The 26,483-nt window shown below is 40.6% G+C and overlaps 2 protein-coding genes and 1 long non-coding RNA gene across 13 annotated transcripts in view; 1 reads left to right on the forward strand and 2 right to left on the reverse strand.

The window, feature by feature from the left end:
- The window catches only part of LOC106081664 (uncharacterized), a 124,641-nt gene that overhangs the window by 12,034 nt on the left and 86,124 nt on the right, over positions 1-26,483 (forward strand). For both annotated transcript variants that reach the window (XR_009397508.1, XR_009397507.1), the window contains exon 2: positions 23,181-23,240. This is a non-coding gene — a long non-coding RNA (uncharacterized LOC106081664). The remainder of the gene's footprint in view (positions 1-23,180; positions 23,241-26,483) is intronic.
- On the reverse strand, positions 189-1,603 carry LOC106081663 (outer dense fiber protein 3-like). Its single transcript, XM_013243803.2, has 3 exons — positions 1,018-1,603; positions 471-727; positions 189-412 (listed from the first exon to the last, which is right to left on the reverse strand). The coding sequence occupies exons 1-3, from the start codon at positions 1,517-1,519 to the stop codon at positions 296-298; spliced, it is 876 nt and encodes a 291-aa protein (XP_013099257.2). The 5' UTR covers positions 1,520-1,603; the 3' UTR covers positions 189-295.
- Positions 11,222-26,483, reverse strand: part of LOC106081662 (uncharacterized) — an 89,281-nt gene continuing 74,019 nt past the window's right edge. For 4 of the 10 annotated variants that reach the window (XM_013243794.2, XM_013243793.2, XM_013243797.2 and 1 more), the window contains 8 exons: positions 22,424-22,528; positions 22,138-22,236; positions 17,632-21,990; positions 17,409-17,507; positions 16,958-17,041; positions 16,668-16,736; positions 11,500-12,121; positions 11,222-11,310 (listed from right to left, as the gene is read on the reverse strand). In XM_013243794.2, the coding sequence (XP_013099248.2) occupies positions 11,304-11,310; positions 11,500-12,121; positions 16,668-16,736; positions 16,958-17,041; positions 17,409-17,507; positions 17,632-21,990; positions 22,138-22,236; positions 22,424-22,528 (5,444 nt within the window). In that variant the 3' untranslated portion in view covers positions 11,222-11,303. The remainder of the gene's footprint in view (positions 11,311-11,499; positions 12,122-16,667; positions 16,737-16,957; positions 17,042-17,408; positions 17,508-17,631; positions 21,991-22,137; positions 22,237-22,423; positions 22,529-26,483) is intronic. The other 6 variants (XM_013243801.2, XM_013243798.2, XM_013243796.2 and 3 more) reach the window with 5 other exon arrangements.

The raw sequence follows: 26,483 nt of genomic DNA on the forward strand, positions 1-26,483 counted from the left end.
AAAAAGACGTATTAGTGCCAAATTTCAGCTCAATATCTCAATTTTTTAAGCCTGTAGAGTGATTACAACAGACGGACGGACAGACACACGGACATCGTTAAATCGTCTTAGAATTTTACGACGATCCGAAATATATATACTTTGTAGGGTCGGAAATTGATATTTCGATGTGTTGCAAACGGAATGACTAAATGATTATGCCCCCTATCATACGGTGGTGGGCATGCAAATTAGGAAAAATATATTTGCGAAATTGTTTATAGTTGCCACATGAAACATGTTATATTATCACAATTCAAATATTCCACTGTCCTTTTATGCCCTCCGGAACTAAATAGGCTTTCTTTTGACCCAAATATGGACTGTGGCGTATAGAAAATGAAGGCGCTGGAACTGATTTATGTTTCAAATACTAGAACAAATTCAAAATTGCAGAGCAATTATAATTATAAAACTTTGAAAAAATTTACCATTTCTGGTTTATAAGCTCCTGGACCTGGTTTTTGATGTTCATCACTGATCACCTTGTGTTTGATATGCATGCTGAATTTGGGTGGAAGTTTACGCAAAAAACTACTATTATCCTCATAGTCACCTGGACCTGGGAAAACGTGGAGTGGTATTTGTCTTGGTTTCTGACGTCCAACTAGAGAGAATTCAGGAGCAGCTTTGATGTGACTTTCTTTTGCGGTGCCCAATATGGGTGGTAAATTATAACAGTTTGGTGCTAGAGAATAAAGTTTTAAAAAAGAAAAACTGTGTTAAATTTTAGAAAGAGCTTAGCTTTTTTTTATCCGCTAATAAGGAGCTTCGGATGAAGTTCCATCTGTTTATCTAGGGGCTATATCGATAGATAGAGGATTGACTATCAAAATGTTGGGTCGTTTTATTTATGATTTTTAGCATTTTACTAAGGTTTTTTGTAACAAATATTTTTTTTTTAAATCTCCAATTTATACAAGTTTTACTTCAAATATGTTATATGTTATTTATATGTCAACTTTCCTCCCTTCTTACCTGGTGTTGGCAATGTCTGAATAGCCACCGGCCTTTTGCCAAACGAATAACTTGGTATACTCTTTGTCGTAGCTTTAAAGGCAGATTCAATTTTGTATTTTGTAGCCTCCGGCCCTATGCATTTTGTTATATCCTTTGGTCGACTTTTAATCGTGAATGCCGGTGGCTTGTGAATGCCTCTATTGTAGACACCAGCTACATTATATTTTGCCGCTCCTTCGTCTATGATGTTCTGACGACGCGTATCATTTCGACCCAAGGAAAATGCTGGAGCTGATCTTTTTCTTGAGTCAACAATATTTGGTCCCAATAATGGAGCAATAGATTTATACGATGGTTTGCCACGCAATTTTTCTGAAGTATTTTTGCCCTTACGTTTGGTAGGTGACCAGGGTTTTTGCTCTATGTTGGTTCCAACATTAAGAAGTCGTTTTTCTTGTGGTGACTTAATTGAGGGTTCTTTAAAACAGACTTGGAACCGTGTAGTTTGTTTGTGTACCATTATGTGGAATTTTTATCAGAATTGTTGAAAACTAAAATATATTTTATGGAAGGAAATTAAATTGTAATCAGTTTGAAGTTTTAGGAATGTGTTTGAAGTTTTAGGAAGAAATACCATGATAGGTAACAAAATTAATTTCATCCGATTGTAAATGGGTCATATCGGTCCATGTTTTGATATGGCTGCCATATAAACCGATCTTTGATCTTGACTTCTTGAGCCACTAGAGGGCGCAATTTTTTATCCGATTTGGCTGAAATTTTGCATGACGTGTTTCGTTACGACTTCCAACAACTGTGTTTAATATGGTTAAAATCGGTCCATAAGCTGGTATAGCTGCCATATAAAGCGATATTGAATCTTGACTTCTTGATTCTTATCCCATTTGGGTGAAATTTAGCATGACGTGTTTTGTTACGACTTCCAACCACTGTGCTAAGTATGGTTGAAATCGGTCCATAACCTGATAGGGCTGACCTATAAACTAATGTGGGGTCATGATTTCTTGAGCCACTAGAAAGCGAAATTCTTATCTGATTTGGCTGATATGTAGCATGATGTGTTTCGTTATGACTTCCAACAACTGTGGCAAATATGGTTCAAATCGGTCCATAGCCTAATATAGCTGCCATATAAACCGATCTGGCATCTTGACCTCTTCAGCCGCTAGAGGGCGCAATTCTCATCCGATTTAGCTGAAATTTTGCATGAAATGTTTTATTATGACTTTCAACAATTGTGCTAAGTTTGGTTCAAATCGGTTTATAACCTAATATAGCTGCCATATAAACCGATCTGGCATCATTCTTCACTTCTACTATAATCTCAAACATACAATTAAATTATAGTCCGAATCGGACCAAACATTGATATAACTCTAATGGCATAGCAATTCTTTTCTTTAACCCTTTGTTTGCCTAAAAAGAGATACCGGGAAAAAAACTCGTTAAATGCGATCCGTGGTGAAGAATTTATAAGATTTGGCCCGGCCGAACTTAGCACGCTTTTACTTGTTTCGACTATAGTTTTCACCTGAAGATCTCTACGGCCAGAACCGCCTCGATCATCGGTTGGTGACGGTTAGGTGTAACCGGTGCATGGAGTGGGCTACATTCCGATCTTGCTCTGGCCTCACATCACTACGGGAGTATAGTCATACTGAATATCTTGCAAGGTGCTGTGCGAACATAGACAGCAGTGGGTCACAAGCGTTCCCAGACCAGGGCCGGGAAGTGTATCATTTTTGCAACTGAACTGCAATGGTCTCCGCGGCAAGACCGACGAGATTGTGAGTTGTATGAGTCGGAAGAACATATTGGTCGCAGCGATCCAGGAGACAAAGCTGACCAACACCTGCAGCGTCCACAGTTATCACGGTTTCAATGTGCCACGTAAGGATCGCTCAAGGTATGGATGTGGAGAATTGGCCTTCGTGATATACCATTCCGTGCAATATAGGCCCATCTCGCCTGCGTCTAGCGCTAGTGAACTCTACATAGAGTGCATGGGGATAGCAGTCAGATTTGGTACTGCCGAGATAGAGCTATACAACGTGTGCATACCGCCGGTTGGGAGCTGTGTCCCAATTAATGGCCAAGCTTACAACCCCGACATAAGTGGGTTACTATCTGGCCATAATCGTCTGGTTCTAGGGAACTCTAAAGCGCATCACATTTCATGGCATTCTCCCCTAGGTTCCACGTTTGCACAGTGAATGAGGATGCTCCCACTAGGACTACGAGGAGGTGCAGCAGCTCGCCAGACATTTCCATTGCATCCCCTGAGGACGTATCCTGTCAAGCCGTCATCTCTTTGGGGTCAGACCACCTCCCCATAATTCTCACCATCGATCGACCACCCGACTTCATAATCTCTGAGCGCCGAACGTTTATCAATCAGAGGAAGGCCGATTGGGCTGGCTTCAGAGAGTATACCGATTGCCGCTTCAGTGAACTGCCACCCCCCTCGGATGTGCTAGTTGCCGAGAGGTAATTCAGAGACATCATTAACGCAGTAGCCGCTCGCTTTATACCAGCCGGTCGAATACCCCAAATGCGGCCCAATTTCCCGTCGCAGGCAGTGGAACCCCAGAATCAGCGAACTTAATCTGGAAATAAACAGAGTAGTCAACGAACATAGGCGGAATTTGTGGCTGGAACACTTGAAGCAATGTAACTGAGGCACCGGTTTAGGCAAGCTGTGGTCTACTGTTAAGTCACTCTCGAATCCCGGTAGACGGGATGACAGGTCCTCAGTCACTTTTGGCGAAGTAACCGTGGCAGATCTGAAGAGATGCGCCAGGTTGTTCAACCATCAATTTATTGTGCACCCCGAGATTGACAGGGCAAGGAGGAGAGCCAATCGCCGTATCCGTGGTTTCCGAGCCGATAGCCAGCCGTCACAATTTACCGTGGGCGAAGTTACGAATGTCATCCGTGGCGCCAAATCATTCAAGGCATTGGGCCCCGACGGAATTTCCACATTGATGGTGAAAAATCTGGATTTACCTGGAGTTTAGTACCTTAATACTGTCCTCAACCTGTCTTTGAACACTCTTATAGTTCCCGACGTCTGGAAAATGGGCAGAATAATCCCGCTACTGAAGCCTGGAAAAAATCCGAGTTTGAGGGGGTGTCGTACAGACCGATCTCCCTTCTCTCACAACTAGCAAAGACGCTTGAGGCATTACTCCTCACGAGCCTCGCAGGAGAATTTCCATTTACCGAGCATCAACATGGATTTCGAAGACTGCATAGCACAACAACTGTTTTGCATGACATCACCGCACACATTTGCCGTGGCTTCACTCAGCCCAGGCCATGTGATAGAACGGTCCTCTTGGCTCTGGATCTATCGAAGGCATTCGAGTGAAATAGGGAGTTCCCCAAGGTGGGGTGATACCTCCGGCACTGTTTAACCTCTACCTACCCTCTCCAGACGCCATAGAGATCGTATCATACGCGGACGATTGCACGAACATGGCATCAGGCCCCCCAACCATTGTTGACATCTGCGATTGGTTGAAAGTTTACCTCAACGAACTTGCTTCATATTTTGCTGCAAGAAATCTAAAGATATCTATGATGGCCGATGGAGAAATGATTCCGATCATTAAGTGTTCCAAAATACTTGGCGTCACATATGACAGTTCTTACTCATTCTCTCCACATGCCACAGCAATTTGCGATTAAGTAAAAAGTAGAAACAAGGTCCTCAAGTCACAGCCGGGAGCAGACAATGAAACCATGTAGACCACGTACATGGTCGGTCTGTGTTAAGTTACGGAGCGCCAGTGTGGTCTCGTCTCTTTGTGACAAGCAGTGGAATAATATTCAGATCTCCGAACTCTGACGGGCTGCCTCCTCAGTTCTAATATGGACCACCTCCAGCAGGAGACAAAGACCCTGACAGTGCGAAGACATAACAACATGCTGTCTAAGCAATATCTTTTGGGCTGTTATCTCAAAAACCATCCAAATCATCATCTTGTGGATAGATATCCACCGCCTAGAAGCCTTAAGGTAGACCTACATGATCTAGAACGTCAGGTTCAGCGCTACAAGAGAGATCCTCTATATCAAGTGGCATATCAAGTAGGTATAAAAGAACTCATCCCCGGGGGTTGCCCAAAAAATTTCGGGTGTCGAGTAGATTTGTTGTTGTTGTCGTAGCGGGTGTCGAGTAGATTTGTTGTTGTTGTCGTAGCGGTGTGTAGCGGTGTCGGCTAAGCGCTATAGCCACAGTGACTGTCGATGAAGGACTACATCGTTTATACGGTGTGAAAGAGCCCAGTGCGAAAAGATAATAGCATATGAGTGCGTAATCGATAGTCTATATAGCTTTATGATTCCAGAATACCTTATTCTTAACACAGGAGATATCCTAGGAAAAGAATAAATTATTTTTATACATTCGAAGGAAGCATTATATAATTCATTTCATAGAATGCATTATTTAACAAGGTATTTAACCTCGATTACACTGCTTATTAAATCCGGATTTAAGACTCTCGCAGATTTTACAAAGGGAAAGACGGCAACAACAGACAACATAGTTCCAAAATGAAGAAGAATCGTCACTTACAAAAACAAAACATTGCAACGTTATTTGATATGGTATTACACTTGGTAATCAATGTGCAATTTTTGTCAAATGAAATTGCTCCCCTTATTCTTTGAGATATCTTATAAAATGTCAATCCTATAACGAATTATATTTTGTATTCCAAATGTAATACATTCACCATTTCCCACTGGAAGCTTATGAAAATGTTTTGTGGAGTTCTTTATATGTGTAGGTGTGATGCTTAATTTTCTGCATTACTGTAGGAAGTGAGATTGTTCTGTATGTTTTGAAAGTTGTTTATTGGTCTACAATACCTTTTTAACAACTTTGTTGTTTCAGCATTTATAGCTTATGTTTTGAAGAAATTCTACATTTTGATATATTGTTGATGGTATTCCACGTATTGTTATTTTAATTCGGCGCGACCTCCGTTTAACAAATTTGTAGGCTGTTGATCAAAATTGAATTCAATTTAGAGTTATTGTTAATCCGATATTATTTTTAATAACAACATGAAACCCTAATCCCCCATCATATCTTCTTAATTTTTCAAAAATCGAGTTGTTTACAGTATTTTGAACATATGTATTTTGATTGTGAAAATATTTCTTGTTATTTCATGACTTACATGGCTCTCCTATACAATAAGAAATTTATCCCACTGACAGTTTTTTTCCCAATAAAACAATCATAAAAGTTTTTTTTATTGTAAATGTTAACTTTTATTATTGTATGTAAGTTTTTTAATATTGTTTTGTTTTTTTTTTATCTTAGAAGTATTAATAGACACAACTTCGCTTTAATATTCGATGAGAATAAAAATGTCAAAGAAATGTTTTAGTAATTTACAAAATTTACATATTATATTATTATCAAAAAAAAAAAGGAATTTGTTTTTTACAATTTAGTTTCAAAATGTTATATAAATAATAAGTTGTTAATAATAGTTAACTAATATTAGTATTCGAGAAATTAAGAGATTTTTGAGAAAGGTAACATAAATAACATAGCATAAAGATCATAAATTTTTGCAACTTAGATGGTAAAAGGACAAAAGAAGCACACAATAAGGTATCAGCAACAAAAGGAAACATAACGAAAATAAGGGACATTCAAAAGGAATGTTTAACAAATACCAGAAAAGCCAAAATCACGTTTTTCACGAAAATAACCCAAATATGGGGAATGTTTAATGCCAAAACTGTGGGCTGGGACATTGGAAAGATTTATCTGAAAGTAAATAGTAGAAGAGATTGTGAGTTACAAAATTATTATTTTTAATTCGTTAAAAAAATATTTTTTTTATTATTCACAAAACTTAATAAGGTCTTAAAATAAGCTTATTTTGAAAGTTCTGTAAAGGAAGTCTGGCAAGTAAACCTATTTTAAATTTACATTAAGTTTTGTAAATAAGGTCGTATGTATATGTAATCTGTAAGTTGTTTAAATAAATTTAAAAAACTTGCTAAGATCGGCCGGGCCGCAACTTGAGAACCCAGCACCTTAGGTTCTGCCAAATATTTGCACAAAATAATCTTAGTAAAAGCCCATAATTTCAATCAAATTACCCAATTACGGGCAAACCAGGCCAAAATTGAAGCTTATAGGAGCCGTAGAAAGCTAGTCTATAGACCGGTTTGTTGGAAGTCGTATTAAAATACTACGTGCAAAATTTCAGACAAATCGTACAAAAAGTGCGGCTTTCAGGGGCTCAAAATGTTAAATCCGGAGATAGATTTATATGGGAGCTATATGAGACTATAGACTGATTTAGAACGTACTTGAAACGATTTTTGGGAATACGCAACAAAACGCTACGTGGAATGTTACAGCCAAATAGGTATACAATTGCAGTTTTCAGAGCCTCAAGAAGTAAATTCCATTATGTAACAGTGGCAAACATGAACATTCCATTATGTAACAGTGGCAAACATCTCACATTCAATGAGTGCTGTCCGATTCAAGCTGAAGCTCAACGGTGTGCGACACTTTTTTGAGAAGAAGTTTTTACATGGCATAGTACCTTACAAATGTTATCGACCGGATTTGAACCCAGACATTCAGCGGCATAGGCAGACATGCTTACCCTTTCATATTATTTTTAGTATTCTTTGGGTTGAAAATGGACTATATACATCCATGTTTGGAAAAGCCCTTATATAAAGGAACCCCCCATTTTACGAATTTTAATGGTCTTGGCTTTTTGTATCGTTCACCTCAAAATGGGAGATGTATTAAATTTCTCATTTCGTTTGAAATACATCAAAATATTTGCATACAACCCCCTGATCAAGAAAGTCTGAGCTAGAGCTAAATATTAATAAAGCAAGTTTACGATTGTCTTCTGGTCTTTCTCATCAAAACAATTTCTGCGGCACTCTCATGAATGCCCGCATATGACCTATCACACAGTGACCAGTTATAACTCCTGTAATAGCGGTCATAGACCTCTTATCATAAGACAGCATGCCCTTCGATTGTCTTTGGTCATCGGCAGGCTAAAGTGTCATGACAATCCCATATCCGGTCTAGTCCTACTGTCTTCGAATCTTAGGTCTGCAGAGCCGCCTAAGGAACACCTTCGCCTGATTTTTTAGCTGCTTTCAGAATAACAAAGTTTTCTGCCTGAAATACCAGGTGGAGTTTCGGAGTAGACTCCTATTTCCGTTCCTGATTCCATCATAGTGCCATCAGTTAAGACAGAGATCTAATCTTCCTCAAACACAACATTCATCTTCAAATCCTCTACACCAATAAAGCGAAGCCTGAAGCCCTCTCTCCCCTTCAGGTATTAGGTTAATAGATTCTTAACTTTACGTTTTGTCAGCCTTGTCGTTAAATATGGAGGTTTTTTAGGTTAAGATGCTGAGTTTAAAAAAATAAAATTTCAAAAAATAATGATTGGACATCAGTGTAGTAAAATAAGAATCAATCAGCGATCGGGAGAGGCACATTCCGCAGTGCCTTCTTCCACGCTTCTACTCCGTGGCGGGATTGAAAAGACCCCATGGTTCTGCTCGGTTTGCCAAAACCGCCTCCATCATAGGTCGGTGTCGGTGAGGTGTATTCGGTGCATGGAGTGGATACATTTCCGATTTTGCTCTGATCGGCCTTACATCACTAAGGGAGTATAGTCATACTGAATATGTTGCAAGGTACTGTGCGAACATAGACAACTTTGGCCACAAGCGTCGTCGTCGTCTCCTTCTGCGTCATCGTCGTCGGACTATGTGACCCCCCCGACCTCTCCCGTGCGGCAATATACGCAACAGCAGCTTCCCAGCCTCAATATTGCCAGGCCAGTGTACCATTTTTGCAATTGAATTGCAACTGTCTCCGTGGCAAGATCGTCGAGATTGTGGATTTCATGAGTCGGAAGAACATATTGGTCGCAGTGATTCAGGAGACATAGCTGACCAATACCTGCAGCTTGCACAGTTGTCACGGATACAATGTGGTACGTACGGATCGCTCAAGGAATGGAGGTGGGGGATTGGGTGCTGCCGAGATATAGCTATACAACGTGTACATGTAGCAGGTTGGTAGCTGTGTGGCAATTTATGGCCAAGCTTACAACACCGAAATAAGTGGGTTACTATCTGCCCACAATCATCTGGTTCTGGGGGTCTTTAATGCGCATCACATTTCTTGGCATTCTCCCCTAAGTAACGACCAGCGTGGCATAGCATTGGCAGGGTAGTTTGAAGGCTCCACGTTTTGCATGGTGAATGCGGATGCCCCTACTAGAATTACGAGGAGGTGTAGCACCTCACCAGAAATTTTCTTTGCATCCCCTGATCGCCTGAGTGACGTATCCTGTCAAGCCGTCATCTCTTTGGGATCAGACCACCTTCCCATAATTCTCACCATCAACCGACCTCCCGACTTCATAACCTCTGAGCGGCGGACGTTTATCAATCAGAAGAAGGTCGATTGGGCTGGCTTTATAGAGTACACCAAACGCCGCTTCGGTGAAGTGGCACCCCCCTCGGATGTGCTAGTTGCCGAGAGGAAATTCCGAAACATCAGTAACGCAGTAGCCGCTCGCTTTATCCCAGACGGTCGAATACCCCGAATTGCGGCCCAATTTCCTGGTAGCAGACAGTGGTACTCGCAAACGAGCGTGATGGGATTCGTTGGATAGACCCCACTAACCCCAGAATCAACGAACATTGTCGGAATATGCGGCTGCAACACTTGCAGCAATGTAACTTAGGCAAAGGTTTAGGCAAGCTGTGGCCTGCTGTTAAATCACTCTCGAACCCCGGTAGACGGGATGACAATACCTCAGTCACTTTTGACGACATAACCATGACTAATCCGAAGAGATGCGCCAGGTTGTTTAACTACAATTTATTGTGCATCCCGAGAGTGACAGGGCAAGGAGGAGAGCCATTTGCCGTATCCGTGGTCTGCGAGCCGATGGACAGCCATGACAATTTACGGTGGGCGATGTTACGAATGTCATCCGTGGCGCCAAATCATCTAAGGCGTTGGGCCCCGACGAAATCTTTACGCTGATGTTGAAGAATTTGTATTTACCTGAAGTTTAGTACCTTATTACTGTCCTCAACCTGTCTTTGAACACTCTTATAGTTCCCGATGTCTGGAAAATGGACAGAGTGATCTCGCTACTGAAGCCTGGAAAGGACCCGAATTAAAGGGAGTCGTACAGACCGATCTCCCTTCTCTCACCAGTAGCAAAGACATTTGAGGCATTACTCCTCCCGAGCCTCGCAGGAGAATTTCCATTCGCCAAGCATCAACATGGATTTTGAAGACTGCATAACACAACAACTGCTTTGCATGCCATGGCCGCACACATTTGCCGTGGCTTCAATCAACCCAGGCAATGTGATAGGACGGTCCTCGTGTCACTAGACCTATCGAAGGCATTAATGGAATATTCAAGAGAAATTAAGTATTGCTTATCTATTAGGTCAGACTTCAAATCCAATCTTATTGTTGCCAGATGACAGCAATCAATGGTATTCATATTCCTTGGACCATCGGCCGAGAAATTGAAAAGAACAAGCGCATTGTAGATGAGATACTCTGCCAGGATTTACTGGCATTTGTGAATAGGATGGAATGAACGGAGTGCATTTTTAAAGCAAGAATGACGCAGGGCTGTTTCTTGTCTGCTTCCCCAGAAGCGAAGCGTTGAGCTATTCTTTACTTTTATAGTAAATGTTATGGAGATATCCCTCTTCTCATTTCTAACCAGAAACACAAGACATTCCAGAAACACACAACCGTTTGTAATTGATTAGCCAGTTGAAAATTAGTTTTTGTCCGGTAAGTTTCCAAGATGAACATATGTTTGACTAATTTATTTCCCCACAATTTTGACGTCCAGAATTTTAAAGCAAATATCAACAAACCCTGCTCCCTACGTCCCCCACTCCGATCCCAAACAGAATATTTTGTATGGGCATTTTTTAATATCTATATAAATGTCAAACTTACCTTCTCAGGACAATGAGCACCGGGTCCAGGTTTCATATGATCATCAGTTGGTAACTTGTGCTTGCCACCCATCGAATACATGGGTGGTCTACGTTTAATTGCAGTGTACTCGGAATCATAATAACCAGGACCGGGAAATAACAGCGTTGGCAAAACACGAGGCTTTTCACGACCGGCCATAGAGTAGGCCGGTGCTGAGCGTATGTTACCTTCTTTGCTGGCACCCAAAATTGTGGGAATTCTGTAGACATTAGGAGCTGTCAGAATAAAGAATAAAGAAATAGGAAAATTTTAAATTATAAGGACGACAAAATAATAGCACATCATAGATATTACTGCTTTGAAAACATGAATGGGTGTTCAAAGGGGTTAGTGATGAGCGGAAGGCATTTTTGGTTCAAAATTTGTTGAGGTTATTGAACAATTTTTCCACCGGCCCATGTTACCTTATTATTTCTTCTTGTATTGAACTGGCTTCAACGGCATATTTGACACTTGAGGTTTTGGCAGATTTCATCGTTGTGGTGGTAGAACCATCGGAACTCACAATGGTATTGCACGAACCTGTGGCCGCATTGGAGTGTTGAACGTCAGCAGTACCTTTGGCCTTGATTTTACGATTACCCTCTTCCTTGTAGCCATTACTGACGGTGCGCACGGTGGTGGTAACCATTTGACCACTCTCACCATTCACACCATTAATTTTTTCGACTTTTTGCGTTACTTGAGTATTGGTGCCGGATGTAAGGACATCATTCAAATTGATTTTGGCCAATTTATTGTGAACTGCGTCGTTTAGTGAATCTTTGGCATTACCATTGGTCAGAGTTTGCTTTCTAGTGGTGGTAACAGTGTTTTTGCGGTTCGGTGCAGGGCTACCACCATTAACGGTATGAATTTCCGTTACGGTCGTAGTGGTGGTAGTGGAGGTTGCATTTTGTTGTTGCTCTTTGTGATGTTTTTGCAATTGCTGCGTTGTTGTAGTGGTAGAATTGACACTTTGTTGTTGTTGTTTTAGCATTTGCTGTGTTTTTGCGATGCCATCCTCAAGAATGACAACATTGCGTACTACAGTGGAGTTGTGAAGTTCAAAACGATTGCGCAAACGTACAGAGGGGTAACAGTTGTGATGGTGAATTTTGTAGCAAATAAAAGGCAAAAGAAAAACATTAGAAACAAAGTGTAAGTTTAAAGCCAATAAAGGTTTTTGTTTTTGTTAAAATTAATTAGGAGCAGGTTTGTGGGGTTATAAGTTCTAGTGGGAGAAATTGTTAATTTAGATTACGCAAGCACAACTAGAAAATCATGGCACAATTAACATATTTTAAACAATTAATTTTTTCTAAATAAAACTAGGAAAAGTGTATTTACAAAATTTTTGCAAGACTAAAAATTGTATCGTGCAGTGTGGCGTAATTTATGTATAAAGCCCAAGGTACTTTTAATGTTCTATTTTTTTTATAAAAGTCTTTAGTTTTTCCCTTTCAAACAACGACTAAGAAATTCAGCAAAGGGTGTTTGTAATTATTATTGTAATTTTTAACCTACGTGTAAATACAAAATTTTATGAAAAAATACAAAAAATGGTCAACTTTAAAAATCTTCTCAAAACGGTTTCACTGTGTCTAAATAAAACTTTGCCTATGATAGCCAGTAACCCGAAACCTGAAAACTAAAAATTTTATTCTGAGAGACAAAACAATAGTAAAAACGGACTCCCTTAATGGTGCCGACCCTTGCATACGAAAAAAAAGACCATGATCTGCGTAACTGCACCTGGAATGTCCGGACACTTTATATTGGGTTGCCCAAAAAGTAATTGCGGTTTTTTTTTAAAGAAAGTAAATGCATTTTAAATAAAACTTAGAATGAACTTTAATAAAATATACTTTTTTTACACTTTTTTCTAAAGCAAGCTAAAAGTAACAGCTGATAACTGACAGAAGAAAGAATGCAATTACAGAGTCACAAGCTGTGAAAAAAATTTGTCAACGCCGACTATATGAAAAATGCGCAATTACTTTTTGGGCAACCCAATAGATAAGGTGCAGTATACGCAATGGCTGGAAAAATACAAGGCAGATATTATCTCCTGATAGGAAGTGTGATGGATCGGGAAAGGCGTCACAATAATACCAAATGGTGACGAACTATGCTATACATAGAGAAAAATAAAAATCGGTTTCAATCACGAAATTAATTGATCCAATTAATTTTTATAATTAAAACTACTTCAATCACGAAGATGATAATATCTATCAATCACTGTTCTTGAAAAAGCAATAAAAAATTTTTGAAATAACAAAATTGCATATTCAATTGAAATTTTCAATAAAGATTTTAATTGATCCATTAAGAAAACTATTAAATTTAATTTTTTGAAATTCTCAATTAACTTTTTAATTGATCCATTAAAAAATTATTGAAATTTATTAAAATTCCAATTAATTTATCTTTTGGTATAAAGATGTTTTTGGGAGCCCCGGTAGCGGAGTAGGTAGCGTGTTTGGTTTGCCAGTGCAGGGGTCGTGGGTTCGATACCCGCCAGAAGCCTTGGTCGATCGCTACTGTGGTATCACATTGGACTTAAAATTGTCTAAGTAAGTCTGTAAAAAACTGCCACTCTTACCTAACTTAACAGATGTTTACCTCATGGAACATGAACTTGAGGTGCGTTGTTAGAGATAAGGTCGTATAAATAAAATTTTATTGAACAAAAGATGTAGGGGTCTACCAAAACTCACTGTTTCAAATTTCATCGAAATAGGATGAAAAAAGCTCTCTTATGAGCTCAATACGCTATGTCGGAAGATCGGTCTATATGGCAGCTACATCCAAATATGATCCTATCTGAACCACATTCAACAAATGGGTGGAGGAGTCTGCCAGAACTCAATGTGCCAAATTGCATCGAAATCGGGTGAAAAATGCTGATTTTATAGGCTAAATGCACTATATCGGGAGATCGGTCTATATGGCAGCTATATCCAAATATTGTCCTATGGACCCCTCTCAGGTAATCCGACCACGCTGCCGAGGCGACCATATTAAAGTAAGACTTTAGCAAAACTGAAAACCCCATTTTAGGGATAAAGTTTTGCTTTTGGGTTCGTGCCAAGTTCGCCCATAATACAATACTTCACTTGAGGAGATTGATGTAAGTAACTGAACAACTGACATAGGATGATACATTTTTGATTTTCTAGGAAATTTCCACAGATGGTGTTGAATTGTACTATGATGACAACAGGGTACTTAATTTTTTGATATCTGAAAAATGTGCGGACTTTTCCCCTTACCCTAAGGAGGCCACCGTGGCGCAGAGTGCTAACCTCTGTCGTCAAAAAAGATGATTCAGAAAAAGATTCAGCGGTGGTTATCCCCTTATAAAATGCCGGCTACATTTGTTTGTTATCTGGTCATGTTAAAACTTTTCTGCCAAGTGGTGTTGCTATGTGGCACGCTGTTCGGGCATAAAAAGGAGGTCCCTTATCTTTGAGCTTAAACATTAATCGGACTGCACTATGAGATATGGTATGAGAAAAGTATCCTCTGTTCCTGAATGGAATGTTCATGGGAAATTTAGTTAGTAGTAAGGTTGTAGCAAGTATCTTAACATTCTTGCTAAATCCGATCCCGATTGAACAATATTTAGACTGTTATGGCCTTAAGACCCTAGATATTGACCAATCTAGGGTCTTAAGGCCATAACAGGCATATATATGACCCTATATGGTCCAAATTTAAAACAGTGAGTTGTACAATTCCTCTGGACATTAGCAGCTATTATGGTTCCGATCGGCCATATCGGACCGTATTACCATATGCGATATAAGCCCAGCCAACTATGGGTCTTAAGCCTATCTAATAGGTACATATTGCTCGATTTCGTTGAAATTTAGAACAGTAGATTGCACCAGGCCCATTAATGTAGGAACCTAATATTGTCAAGATCGGATCATATTTATATATTGCTTTCAGTGAGTTGCACTATATCCTTGAATGTCCAAATAGGACAACACGAATATATAGCTGCTAAATAGACTGATCTCCCGTTTTAGGCTCCTCGGCTCCTCTACATTTGCTCCGACTATGCCCATTTTTTATATAACATTGGGTATAGTCCATAATTACATCCAAATATGGCCCGCTCTGAGTCATATTTGTTTTAGGTGACGAAAAATTGCATCGAAAATGGGCGATAAATCCAGGACACACATTGGGGCACACGGCTTACGGAATGCAATAAGATTATCAGAGTGTAAAAACGTGCCTCCTGGAACCTCGCGCCTCAGGTAATACCATCGCGGTATAATCGAGGTGGCGATGGAAACCCGGAAGGATTAGAACAGGTTTCCGACCAGATACCTGAGACGACACTTCAGGTTGCCGCTGCTGCCAGCGGGACTGTCTTGGATTGATCGAACTCTAGTATTGTCATCTGGAAGATTATGCTGCACAGAACGGATTGAGGATAGGAACAGGTCATACCATCGCGGTAAAATCAAGGCGACGATAGGAAACCTGGGAGGATTAGAATAGGTTTCCGATCCGAAACCTGAGACGATACTTGAGTTCGAGTGCGATGCACTGCTGCCAGAGGCACTGTCTTGGATTGACGGAACTCTGTCATTGCCATCTGAAAGATCATGCTACACAGATGGATCAAAGCTAGAGGACAGATTGGGCCTGGCGGTCTAGGGACTGTGATCTGCTTTCTTCTGCCTGACCATAAAGCGATCCTGCAGGCGGAGATCCGGGCGATCGCGGAATGCGTGGGGTGGTGTGATGTTAACGCGAGGACGTCAGGGCAATAACAACCATGATGGTTAGGTCACGGACAGTCTTGGAGTGTAAGAAGGAGATTAACGCCTTCTCTATGAATGGCAAGATCCGCATTGTTTGCTTGTCGGGCCATAGCAGACTAATGAGAAATGAAAGGGCAGACGATTTGGCAGTGAAGGCCAGAGGACTGCCGTCAATAAACTTGGTTAACCCGAAGCCTTTCAGGTCGACGTCGACAGTCCGAGTTGAGGGAGTGGGCGACTAATGCGCGCAACATGTGGAATAGCGAAACGGTCGTTAGAACGGCGAAAATCCTATGGGTGGATCCAGATCGTGAAGTAAGAAAGGAAGTAAGAAGGAGGGCAGTATCATTTACCATAAAGCGAATTATTTGTTTTTCAACAAGATACTGGGCCTATTTTGTCCCAAAAGAGGATCAAACAAGACTTTGCTACTTAATGCTTTACAAAAAAGTAACTCGATAAAGATGAAGGACGTGGTTACTTGCTACATATTTAATTTTTTTTTATTATATTGGGGTATTATTTCAAATTTAAATTGAAAATTCAATGAGAATTGAAAAGAATTAAAGAATTAAAAGAAATTTTTATTTTTATATAAATATCAAACTATTTATTGTATTATCCACTAGAGGTTAATCTACTTTGGTTTAAAAAAAAAAATATTCATTCTACTTCCTCTGTTTCTTCATATTTAGTGTAAAATTTCCTTAAGCGACTGTTAGTGAAATGATTATTTTGTACAAATCGATAGCCTCAGACCAACTGAATGAATCGAATGTAATTGTCCTTTCCCATAAAGTGCTTACCGGGACTTTTCATACGTCTCTCACGTCTTTGAATAATACGGTCTTCAACATAAGGACCACGTGGTAAAGCTGGATGGATACACACATTGAAACATACACACGGTGTAACAAAATCATAACAAAGAAATAAAATGAACAGAAAAACATGAAATATATACAAAAAAAGATATATAATGCACACAATGGATGTAAATTTTGTGGGTGGTAAACTGAACGACAAAACTAAGTTTCCAAATGTTTTGCATTAACAATGAATAGGGGTAAAGGTCTTTGAGTATGTTGCGACTTACCTGGAATGACAGAGGTTTTGTGACCGAAAGTAAATGCAGGGGAATGTTCAGGATTATAGTTTTCAGGATGATAATGACCAGGAGCTATGCACATGCATAGGAGAGAAGAAGAGAATAAATAATTGTAGAGAAAAGAAAATATTCATAACAAACAAACACATGTACGTCTAAAACATGAAAATAGGACAGAAAGCATGCAGAAGATTCTTAAGTGTTATTCATAATTTGAGATCATAGCATCTTTGAGGGAAATTCTAATAATGAACTCAAACATTACAATTGGCCAACCAAGTAATGCGAATAGTAAGCAATCAGGCATAACTTCCTTGGACCACTTACTTTTAGCACTAGCTTTGGAAAAATCGCATATATTTTTGAAATTTACACAACTTCCTATGCTATGATCCCAATTAAAGAACTTTTGAATAGCAAAACTTTAGGAGTATTTTACCTGGTGCATCGACCACGGTTTTAGTTTCAGTTTTTGTACCAAAACTGAAAGCTGGTTTGTGATCAAGAGTGTGCTTTTCTGGTTCATAGGCAGTGGGTGCTAGAGTGGGTCATATAATACAAAACAAAGGGGTGATATTTACAATTTGAACAATAGATCAAGTGATAGATTCCATAAAAGTTTTTTTCACATGCACATTTTGCACAGCTCAAAGTTTACTTACCTGGAGTATCACTGACTCGCTCCTGTTTCAATTTCATACCGAAAGTAAAAGCTGGCGTATGACCTTTAAAGTCATACAACTCAGGCTTATAATCACCAGGCGCCGGAGTATTGTCCTCCTGATGGGTAACAATTCTTCCTGTAATAGTATATGAAGGCGTATGGTCCAAGCGTACTTTTTCCGGGAAATATGTTCCTGGTGCTGGTGAGTCGCTTCTAATTTTGACCTCTTTGCGACCTACTATGGTGTAAGCGGGTGTGTTATCCAAGCGTACCTTTTCCGGGGCATAATCACCGGGTGCTGGGGTTTCACTGGGTTTATGCGTCTCAGGACGACCAGTGATGCTATAAGCAGGGGTGTGATCTAAGCGAACTTTTTCAGGGAAATAAGCATCCGGTGCAGGTGAATCACTTGTGATTTTCACTTCTTTGCGACCGACTATTGTGAAAGCAGGTGTGTGATCCAAACGGTGTTTTTCAGGAGCATAATCACCTGGGGCAGGGGTATCATATGCAACTTTCGGGTCATGCTTACCGGCCATTGTGTAAGCTGGAGTATTGTCCAGGCGATGTTTTTCAGGAGCATAGTCTCCAGGTGCCGGAGTATCGCTAGGTTTGTGCAAATCATATCGGCCCTTGAATGTGTAGGCGGGAGTATGATCCAAGCGGACTTTTTCGGGGAAATATGCATCCGGTGCTGGTGAATCGCTTGTGATTTTAACCTCTTTGCGACCGACTATTGTGAAAGCAGGTGTGTGATCTAAACGGTGTTTTTCAGGAGCATAGTCTCCTGGAGCTGGGGTATCATTTGCAACCTTGGGATCATGCTTACCGGCCATTGTGTATGCGGGGGTATTGTCCAGACGATGTTTTTCAGGAGCATAATCTCCAGGTGCCGGAGTATCGCTAGGTTTGTGCAGATCATATCGGCCCTTGAATGTATAGGCGGGTGTATGATCCAAGCGGACTTTCTCGGGGAAATATGCATCCGGTGCTGGTGAATCACTTGTGATTTTAACCTCTTTGCGACCGACTATTGTGAAAGCAGGTGTGTGATCCAAACGTACCTTTTCAGGGGCATAGTCACCTGGAGCCGGAGTGTCGTTAGTGACTTTGGGTTCCCGTTTTCCAGCCATAGTGAAAGCCGGTGTATTGTCTAGGCGATGCTTTTCAGGTGCATAGTCTCCGGGAGCCGGTGTATCGCTTGGCTTGTGTAAATCATGACGGCCCTTAATGGTAAAAGCGGGTGTGTGGTCCAAGCGCACTTTTTCGGGGCAATATGCACCCGGTGCAGGAGTATCATTAACACACTTGGGGTCATGTCGGCCTGCAAATGAGTACGCTGGTGTATGATCTAAGCGTACCTTTTCTGGGCAATAGTCCCCAGGAGCAGGGTTATTGTTTAATACCTTAGGCTCATGCTTACCTGCCATAGTATATGCAGGAGTATTGTCCAAACGATGCTTTTCAGGGGCATAGTCTCCAGGTGCGGGTGTATTGCTAGGTTTGTGCGTATTAGGACGACCAGCGATGGTAAACGCAGGAGTACCATCGAGTCTATGCTTCTCTGGCGCATAGTCACCCGGTGCTGGTGTATCGGAAGGTTTATGATGATCATGCCGTCCGGCCATAGTGTACGCAGGTGTACCATCCAAACTATGTTTTTCGGGAGCATAGTCTCCAGGAGCCGGAGTTTCACTTGGCTTGTGGTGACTATGACGCCCAGCCATTGTATAAGCTGGTGTGCCATCTAATCTATGCTTTTCAGGAGCATAGTCTCCTGGTGCTGGAGTATCGTTGGTGGTAGGCAAATTATGGCGTCCGCCCATGGTGTAAGCAGGCGTACCATCCAAACGATGTTTCTCAGGAGCATAATCGCCCGGAGCTGGTGTATCACTGGGTTTATGTAGACCATGTCGTCCAGCCATGGTATAAGCCGGTGTACCATCTAGCCTATGTTTCTCCGGGGCATAATCTCCAGGGGCCGGAGTATCACTTGGCTTTTGCAAATTGTGTCGTCCACCCATGGTATATGCGGGGGTACCATCTAAGCTGTGCTTTTCTGGAGCATAGTCTCCCGGAGCTGGTGTATCAGATGGCTTGTGAAGACCATGACGGCCAGCCATGGTATATGCGGGTGTACCATCTAGCCTATGTTTCTCAGGGGCATAGTCTCCAGGGGCCGGAGTATCACTTGGCTTTTGCAAATTGTGTCGTCCACCCATGGTATATGCGGGGGTACCATCTAATCTGTGCTTTTCTGGAGCATAATCTCCAGGAGCTGGTGTATCGGATGGCTTGTGAAGGCCATGACGGCCAGCCATCGTATATGCGGGTGTACCATCTAGCCTATGTTTCTCCGGGGCATAATCTCCAGGGGCCGGAGTATCACTTGGCTTTTGCAAATTGTGTCGTCCACCCATGGTATATGCGGGGGTACCATCTATTCTGTGCTTTTCTGGAGCATAGTCCCCCGGAGCTGGTGTATCAGATGGCTTGTGAAGGCCATGACGGCCTGCCATAGTATATGCGGGGGTACCATCCAACCTATGCTTCTCCGGCGCATAATCTCCTGGTGCAGGAGTGTCACTAGGCTTTTGCAAGTTGTGCCTTCCTCCCATGGTATATGCAGGGGTGCCATCCAGCCTATGCTTTTCTGGAGCATAGTCTCCCGGGGCTGGAGTATCGCTTTGTTTTTGCAAAAGCTGGCGTCCTGCCATCGTATAGGCTGGTGTACCATCCAAACGGCACTTCTCGGGCGCATATGCTCCAGGTGCTGGAGTATCATTGCTTACTTTGGGATCATGCTTGCCACCCATGCTATATGAGGGTGTATGATCCAATCGAACTTTTTCCGGGCAATAGGCACCAGGTGCAGGTGTATCACTAGGCTTTTGGATATCATGACGCCCTCCCATGGAGTATGAAGGTGTGCCATCCAACCGACATTTCTCCGGAGCATAATCGCCTGGAGCCGGAGTCTCATTTTTCACCTTTATGTCGTGTTTACCTCCTAGACTGTAGGCTGGTGTATGATCCAGACGAACCTTTTCCGGACAGTAAGCTCCAGGTGCTGGTGTATCGCTAGGTTTGTGCAGATCGTGACGGCTGGTCATAGAGTATGCAGGAGTGTTATCGAGTTTACACTTTTCTGGAGCATAAGCACCAGGTGCTGGTGTGTCATTTTTAATTTTAGCCTGATGCTTTCCTGCCATTGTGTAGGCAGGAGTATGATCTAGTCTAACATTTTCGGGAGCATAGGCACCTGGAGCAGGGGTATCACTTTCAATTTTGTGCTGATGTTTGCCAGCCATAGTATACGCTGGGGTGTGATCTAATCTCACCTTTTCTGGGGCGTAGGCACCAGGAGCAGGCGTGTCACTTTCAATTTTTTGTTGATGTTTGCCTGCCATAGTATACGCTGGCGTGTGATCTAACCTTACCTTTTCTGGAGCATATGCTCCAGGCGCAGGCGTAAAATTATCAACTTTTATTTGATGTTTTCCACCCATTGTATATGCTGGATTGTGATCAAGTCTGACTTTCTCTGGAGCATAGGCTCCAGGGGCAGGTGTATCACTTTCAACTTTTACTTGGTGCTTGCCAGCCATTGTGTATGCAGGAGAATGATCAAGCTTGGTTTTTTCTGGTGCATAAGCCCCAGGCGCAGGGGTATTACTTTCAACCTTAAGTTGATGCTTGCCTGCCATTGTGTAAGCTGGGGTATGGTCAAGTCGTGTTTTTTCTGGTGCATATGCTCCAGGCGCAGGTGTATCGCTTTGGATTTTCACTTGGTGCTTGCCTGCCATTGTGTAAGCGGGTGTATGATCAAGTCTTACTTTTTCCGGAGCATAAGCTCCTGGCGCTGGTGTATCACTGACAATTTTGGTTTCATATTTGCCCTTAATTGTATAAGCTGGCGTGTGATCTAGCCTTACTTTCTCTGGTGCATAAGCACCAGGCGCAGGTGTATCGTTTTTAACTTTGACTTGATGTTTACCAGCCATTGTGAAAGCTGGAGTATTGTCAAGGCGTACCTTTTCCGGTGCATAAGCTCCAGGCGCTGGTGTATCGCTTGTTACTTTCGTTTCATGTTTACCAGTTATTGTGTACGCGGGTGTGTGATCTAGGCGTACTTTTTCCGGTGCATAAGCTCCGGGAGCTGGAGTCTCACTTACTTTATGTACCTCATGTCGACCAGATATAGTGTAGGCTACTGTATGATCCAGACGGCATTTTTCTGGTGCATATGCTCCAGGTGCTGGTGTATCACTAGTTTTGTGAATGACATGACGCCCGGAGATTGTAAATGCTGGTGTTTTATCCAGTCTGCATTTTTCAGGTTCATATGCGCCAGGAGCTGTAATACCATTAAAAATTATTGTAATCTTTTGTGAAAAGATGAAGATAATGATAATGACATAGGACTACATTGAATAACTAATAAATAAATGAGTTAGATATATGATCAAATCAAAACTGTACTAAATTGTGCCTGCGTACTCACCCGGAGTGCAATCAACCACATCATGTGAATTTTTGCCAGTTATAGTATAAGCTGGAGTGGAGTGCAAATTGGCCTTTTCAGGGCTATATGAGCCGGGTGCTAGATTGAGAAAAACAATGCAAATAAAAATAATTAAACTAAAATATACAAAAACCTATAAAATGCAAACTTAAGAGTTCATATGAATTAATAAGACAAAAAGCAAATGTGCCTAACACACAAAAAACTTAAAACAACTCCAAAAGAAAATGATATTTTATTCGAAATTGTTGTTAATTTTTATTACCTGGAGTTCCCTTATCGAAGTGAATTTTAGTACGTCTACCGAATGAGTAGCGTGGTGAGTTCTTTTTCACTAACGATACCCTCTCGGGCCGATAGCTATTGGGCGCTGTGTGTTTTCGTTTCATTCGAAATGGGGTTAATTTAGTACAAAAAACACAACGAGAGTCATGGTCAGGAAAATTTTGATTTTTTTTTTTTGGTTTTTTGATTTTGAAAAGAAAATTATTGTAAAAAACAATATGGCATTAAAAACATCAATTTGTTCAAGTGACAACTAATATCTAAGGTGCAAATTGTACATTTGTAGCTTAATTATCATAAATGAGCCTTAAAGCAATAGAAACTCAAACACCACACACATGTGCATAGTGCAGTTAATGAAGGTAGTTTGCATGGTGAATTTATTTACAAAAATTTTGGAAGAAAGTAGTTGTGATTTTAAAAATAAAAAATTTTATATATGAAACATACTCATGAATGAAGGTGTAAATATTTTATGCTGAAAATTTTGGATTTTTAAATATATGCAATAGAACTTAAAATGGCTTAAAATGCTCTACACATTGGAAAAGTATCTAAATGTTTGAAAGTATTTTTACTATGAAATAAATCGAAATTGTGCTGCTATTGTTGGTCAAGGGATCAAGTTCATTGTGTAAATGAAGTTACTCTATTTTAAAAGTTTGGTATTACGACTTGATTTCGTGATATTCAATACATAACTTCAATAACCTTTTATGCTATTTCTTTACTTTTAGGAGTGCAGAAAATAAATTTGCCACTACCTGATAGGACGACTTACATGGTTCAATGGAATAGTAAGTACATGTTAACTAAATAGTAAATTTTGAAAAATAAGCACCTACTAAAATATATTTTAAACTGTAGAACAATTTTATTTTCTTACGTTATTCACCTCCATCTTTATTTCATACGAACAATGTATTGAGGAACATGGTAAAATTTCTCTAATCAAAGAGTGATTATGAACAAACGACTTGTTGAAATAGAGAATTTTTTAAAGAGTTGAACATTACTGCAATACTAAGAAATGTAGGCAACCATAGGTATTATAACAATTTTCTTCATTTATAAAAACTAACTGAAATACGACAAAATTTTTATTTTTTCTCAGCGATGAAGGCATGTCGAAATAGAATAAATTTGCCAAAAGTAGCTTTTTAAAATTTAATTTTTCTTTGTATTCTGCCAAGGTGCCCCGGTAGCCGAGTTCGTATTGCCAGTGCAGGGGTCGTTAGTTTTATTCCCAGCAGAGGCCTTACTCTGTCTCTACTGTGGTATCACAATGGACACAAAAATTGTCTAAGTGGTTCTGTAAAGGACTGCCATTCTTACCTAACCCTGACCATAATACGGTCCTGCAGGCGGAGATCCGGGCGATCACGGAATGCGTGAAGTGGTGTGGTGCTATCGCGAGGACGTCGAGTGTGAACATCTTTACCGACAGTAAAATTGCCATAAGGGCAATAACAACCAGGATGGTAAGGTCACGAACAGTCTTGCAGTGCAAGAAGGAGATTAACGCCTTCTCTGAGGATGGCAAAAGTAAGGGGGAAATGAAAGGACAGACGATTTGGCAGTGAAGGCCAGAGGACTGTCGTCAATAAACTTGGTTAACCCGAAGCCTTTCGGGTCGACGCAGACCGAGTTAAGGGAGTGGGCGACGAATGCGCATGCAACATTGTGGAACAGCGAAACGGTCGGTAGGACGGCGAAAATCCTATGGGGGGATCCAGATTGTGAGAAGACGAGGCTATTACAGAAAGGAAGCAAGAAGGAGGTCAGTATAGCTATTGGCATCATAACGGGACACATAGGACTACGAGCTCACTTATGTAGAAGCAGTGCGGCAAGTGATAGCATGTGTAGGGCATGCGGGGAAGCTGATGAGACGTTGGAACATTTCCTTTGTCATTGCCCAGCTTTCGCGTCCAACAGATACCGGTACTTAGGTGGAGACACAATATCAGACATAAACCAACTTAGTCAAATGGTATTGAAAACAATTAAGGATTTTGTAAGTAGCACGGAATTCCTAACTTAAAATTTTTTTTTAAGAGTTTACTTTAGAGCGCATAGCAAGCCGATAATTGGTTTAGGTGTATGTCCATATAGACCGATCTGCCGATTTAAAGTCTTCGGCCTATAAAAGCCCCATATATTATTCGATTTAGCCGAAAATTGGGACAGTGAGTTGTGTTAAGCTTCTCGTTATCCTTATTCAATTTGGCCCCGATCGGTCCAGATTTTGATATAGCTGCCTATAGATCGACCTCTCGATTTAAGGTCTTGGGCCCATAAAAGGCGCATTTATTGTCCGATGTCGCCAAAAATTTGGTACAGTGAGTTGCGTTAGGCCCCTCGACATATTTCTGTAATTTGACCCAGATTTCGATATAGCTGCCATATAGACCGATCTCTCGATTTAAAGTTTTGAGCGCATAAAAGGCGCATTTGTCCGATGTCGCCGGACAAATGCGCCCTTCGACATTCTTCTTCAGTTTGGCTCAGATCGGTCCAGATTTGGATATAGCTGCCATAAAGACCGATCTCTCGGTTTAAGGTCTTAGGCCCATAAAATCCACATTTGTTATCGATTTTGCTGAAATTTGGAACAGTGAGTTATGTTAGGCCCCTCGACAACCTTCTTCAATTCGGCTCAAATCGATCCAGATTTGGATATAGCTGCCATATGGACCGATCTCTCGATTTGAGGTTTTGGGGCCATAAATGGCGCATTTATAATCCATTTTCGCTGAAATTTTACACAATAACTTATGTAAAGCTTTTCGACATCCGTGTCGTACATGGTTCAGATCGGTCTATATTTATTTGGATGTAGGTACAAAAAAGACAAATATTTTGCTCTACAAAATTTTACAATGTCTTGTACTTATTAGACCACTCAATTTCCGTGCCGAATATGGTCCAAATATTATGACGAAAGGTGGTTTACATATATACCCGAGGTGGTGGGCATGCAAAGTTCGGCTCGGCCGAACTTAACGCCTTTTTACTTGTTATACATGATTTGGATTCGCGCCAAAACTTACAACGATTTCTGATTCACATCTGATTGTTCAGTTAAATGTTATATTGGGTTGCCCAAAAAGTAATTGCGGATTTTTTAAAAGAAAGTAAATGCATTTTTAATAAAACTTAGAATGAACTTTAATCAAATATACTTTTTTTACACATTTTTTCTAAAGCAAACTAAAAGTAACAGCTGATAACCGACAGAAGAAAGAATGCAATTACAGAGTCACAAGCTGTGAAAAAATTTGTCAACGCCGACTATATGAAAAATCCGCAATTACTTTTTGGGCAACCCAATATATTGAAGTGAACAAATGTGGGAAAAGTGATTTTTTTTTTTTGCATTTTTTTGGTCAAAAAGTATTTTCATTGATTAGCCTTTATTTTCTTTTGTGAAGAGACCATATTGTAAATTCTTTGTAAGTGAAATTTGAACAAGATATGTCCACTAAAACGAGTATGTATTTCAAAATATACAATTTTTTTATTAAAAAAATGGAAAAATCCCTCGTGTTCTTAAATTCTGAAGGTCATATCCTCGATTTAGGTTTATGTATTTTACTCCATATGTCCCCTTAAAATATGAACAAAAGTTTTTGCACCTAACAATATTTGTAGCCTCCGCAGCAAACTTACTAAAAAATGCCGATTTTGAAACTATCGTTGCCCAAAAGGGGTATTTTGAGGATTTGTGTAAAAAAATTCGGACAGAATTTATTTTTAGTTTTTTAAGAACACTTTTGTCTGCAAAACTCAGCAAAAATTATTAAAATATATCTTATAGCTTTTTCTTGGAATTTATTTCAAAAAAATTTTTTTGAAATCCGACCACTAACGAAGATTTGGCAGCCCCAACAAATTTTCGAAATACTGAGCTGACCAACTTGAGGGGTCTGCCAAAATGCGCCCGGACAACTTAGCACCTTGAAATTTTGCCCATGAACATTCCACTAAGGAACAGGGGTAAACTTCACACATATTAATGAGTGCAGTCCGATTCAAGT

Source organism: Stomoxys calcitrans, chromosome 3 (genome assembly GCF_963082655.1).
Source record: "Stomoxys calcitrans chromosome 3, idStoCalc2.1, whole genome shotgun sequence".
Classification (NCBI taxonomy): Eukaryota; Metazoa; Arthropoda; class Insecta; order Diptera; family Muscidae; genus Stomoxys; species Stomoxys calcitrans.